Source organism: Acanthisitta chloris, unplaced genomic scaffold, assembly GCF_000695815.1.
Source record: "Acanthisitta chloris isolate BGI_N310 unplaced genomic scaffold, ASM69581v1 scaffold41210, whole genome shotgun sequence".
Classification (NCBI taxonomy): Eukaryota; Metazoa; Chordata; class Aves; order Passeriformes; family Acanthisittidae; genus Acanthisitta; species Acanthisitta chloris.
Window position 1 is genome coordinate 36215 of NW_008652994.1, and position 3038 is coordinate 39252.

Genomic DNA, 3038 nt, shown 5'->3' on the forward strand with positions numbered 1-3038 from the left:
ACAGATCACAAGGAGACCAGCAAAGAAGGGGCAAGGCACAGCCAAGTTCACTGGTAAGCTTGATTTTAAACAGTGGCAGAGGGAGAATCTTTTTCTCCCATTGAGTCAAGTTATGAAATGGGTCTCTAGTATATTTTACTATTATTGCACTTAGTGATGTATCTGGTCCAATTTAATGCCATTTTAAGAATTGAGCTCTCTGGATATCAAGCCATATTTTTGCATCCTCCTTGGAGCACACAGAGTTCTGATGCTGTAGCTAGTCAGCCACTGAAAATCGCTCTATGTAATAGCAAATGTAAGTTTATGGATGTAATATTTTGTGCTATATGTTCTACCAGTCCCTTTCAAAAGAGAATCCAGTGCCTAGAAATAGCTTTGGTATGGGAAACACTTCTTCAGAATAATTTCTTCTTTCTACTGCATTAGTACTAGGCAAACAGGAAAAAACCAGTTGATAGCACACAGATGTAATCTGCAGTAGGCAGATTTTCCTTGAATTGACATAATTGCTTAATGTGTTACCAGTGAGCTCTGTAGAGCTTAAAGAGTGTGGTTGTTTGTCCTTCTTATAGACAGTCTGTTCATATCCAACATGTGGAAAGTGCTCCTGGGTCTATATATAGTACTGGCTGTGAGAGGCTTGGCCAAGGGTGCTCCTTTCCGACCAGAAGAAAAATGGAAACCTCTAGATAACCCCAGAAACAGAGACCTGGTAAGGAAATGCTGCAAGAAAGAGAGATAAAGTTTCATGTGGGTGTTTTGCTTTCCATCAGGAGACTTTTTATCTTCTAAATTTAGTGGTAAGAGGGGCCCATTAGATGTAACGTTAGTTACTGTGCACTTTGTGTAGTCAATAACCACAACTGGATGAGCATTCTTCAGTCAAGATGTACTCCTTAACTGAGGAGACGTTCTCAGTGTGCATTAGTACATAAATCTTCCCTCTATCTCCAGTTCAGTCACCTGGACACTGTTGCTGACTCTGAAATGTCTAACATAACTGTTCTGTTTGCTCTCAGCAAGGATTTTGCTGTGCCTCTTTTATGAGGGATATAGGTGTTTTGTAAGGGATCTAGTTTGAATCCCCTGTGATGCAGTGGGGGGGCACAGATGAGTAGTAAAAACAGTTGGGGATCTTTTGACTTCATGTAAGACATGCAAACCATAGATGCAGTGGAGGTGTCTTGAGTTATGTTGCCTAAATTGTACCAGATTGTGATCAAAATGGAGGATTTCATCCCACAAAGGAACAAATATCTAATTTGTGCCAGTAGAAATAATTCCTCTCTGTTGGTTACTTATTTTCATTCTGTTCAGTTTTTCAGAACACTCCAGGCCTATTTTTTGGGCAGGGGTCTTGATCTCGGGAAGTTCCCAGTTACTTTCACCCTGAACAATGAAGGACCAAGGCCTCTCATGTTCTACTCAGACCCTATTGCTTCTGCATTTGCAGATTATGAAGAAAGGAAAAACTCTTTTCCAAACTATTTCAAAGGTTGAAAGATGCTGCTGACCACGGTAAAAGAGGATGCCTTGTCCTCTAATGTTGGTACTTGTAACCAAAAGAAAGATCTGAATTCAAGTGATTCTTACTTGTCTCTGAAGTACAAAAACAGCTTCTTTGTCAGAATAAGCTAAAAATGTAGTACTTTAACTCTTTCCTGAAACTTTTAAAATTCTCAAGGTAGAGGTTTATGAGGTATTTACTACTTAGATGAAATAACACATGGTGCTTGTGCAGATCTATATAGGCCATGCTTTTATATTTCCTCCTCTTTTTCCCCTTTCACGTGGAGAAGAACTCTGAAAATGTACAGAAAATAGGGAATGCAGCTTTTATTCAAGTAATTGAGATCAGTAACATTCCAAATTGAGACTAATGGTTTCTCATGATATATGTATATTAAGAAGATTAATTTAGACATCTCTGATGTCTAAATGCTGATGTAGCAAAGAATACATTTTTGTCCATTCGTTCTGTTTCCTTTATTTATCCCACTAAAACTGAAGGTTGCTAGAAGGATTGCAACTTATCCACATCTCTCCATAAATAGAAAATAAACTTGAAGTGGGTTGAGCTTGCATTATTAGTAAATGCAGCTTCAATTATGGCAAGTACTTTTCACTTGTTTTATCTATGAATAGCCATACTCTCTAACAAATAAATCCTTGCTGATATCCCATTTTGAAAGTGAATATTGGCAATTCTGAGGCAAGGTAAATAATTGTTTTCTTCTGTTTTACAAATAGTTGAGGGTTTCAGTCAGATTTGAAAGCTTTCTGGAAGCAAAGGTCTGCTGTGCTCAGTTAGGGTGTTTCAGCCAGGGTTACCAGGTTTTGGTTCAGATCACACCTTAGTCGCATATAGACATTTCTGTGTTTGTCTCACGTATTTATAGTTCTTTTTTTCTCTTCTTCAGGCACTAACTTCTGAGCTTCATGTGGAGTGGTAACATTCACAGCCAGATCTTACTGCTTTGACTTCTTAACTGTCACCTGACAATTAAAAATGTTCCTCACGACCCGTTTCTACCTGTGGAACCTGATGCTATGCTGTAACCAGCACATATTCTGTCTGTTGACAAACATGTGCTGTTTGGCTACTGCAGAGTTGTGTTTTAAGTGTGAATAAACGAGGAGTGCAGCAGAGTGCTTTTAACTACTGCTCGGTGTCTTTGTTCACAACCGCCACACAAATGTTCCCTTGGGTTCGTTCGAAACAGACGCCGTGTTTTGTGGCAGCTTTTCGGGTGCTCTTTTGACACAAATCCTCTCGTTCCCAGGGAGGTTGGGGTGAAACAGATGTCATAAGGTGTTTAGTGGCAGGTTTTCAGGTGCTCTTTTGGTACAAATCCTTTCCAGGGAGGCTGAGGTGAACGGGGCAGGTGCTGGGGACCCCTCACACCCACTTATGACTGGTCACTCAGACACCTGCACCATCCCTCTGTGTTTATGGAGCTAAGAACTCAGGTCAGGTGTCTGAGGAAGCACAGGACACCCCGCGGGCAGGGAGGGAGAGAGGGAGGGGGAGAGGC

The 3038-nt window shown here is 40.6% G+C and overlaps 1 protein-coding gene across 1 annotated transcript; it reads left to right on the forward strand.

Annotated features, from left to right (window-relative positions):
• Nucleotides 1–595: 595 nt before the first annotated feature.
• LOC103806360 (chromosome unknown open reading frame, human C2orf66) lies at nucleotides 596–1503 on the forward strand. Its single transcript, XM_009079049.1, has 2 exons — nucleotides 596–715; nucleotides 1321–1503. Exons 1-2 carry the CDS (start codon nucleotides 596–598, stop codon nucleotides 1501–1503), a joined length of 303 nt encoding a protein of 100 aa, XP_009077297.1.
• The last annotated feature ends 1535 nt before the right edge of the window (nucleotides 1504–3038 follow it).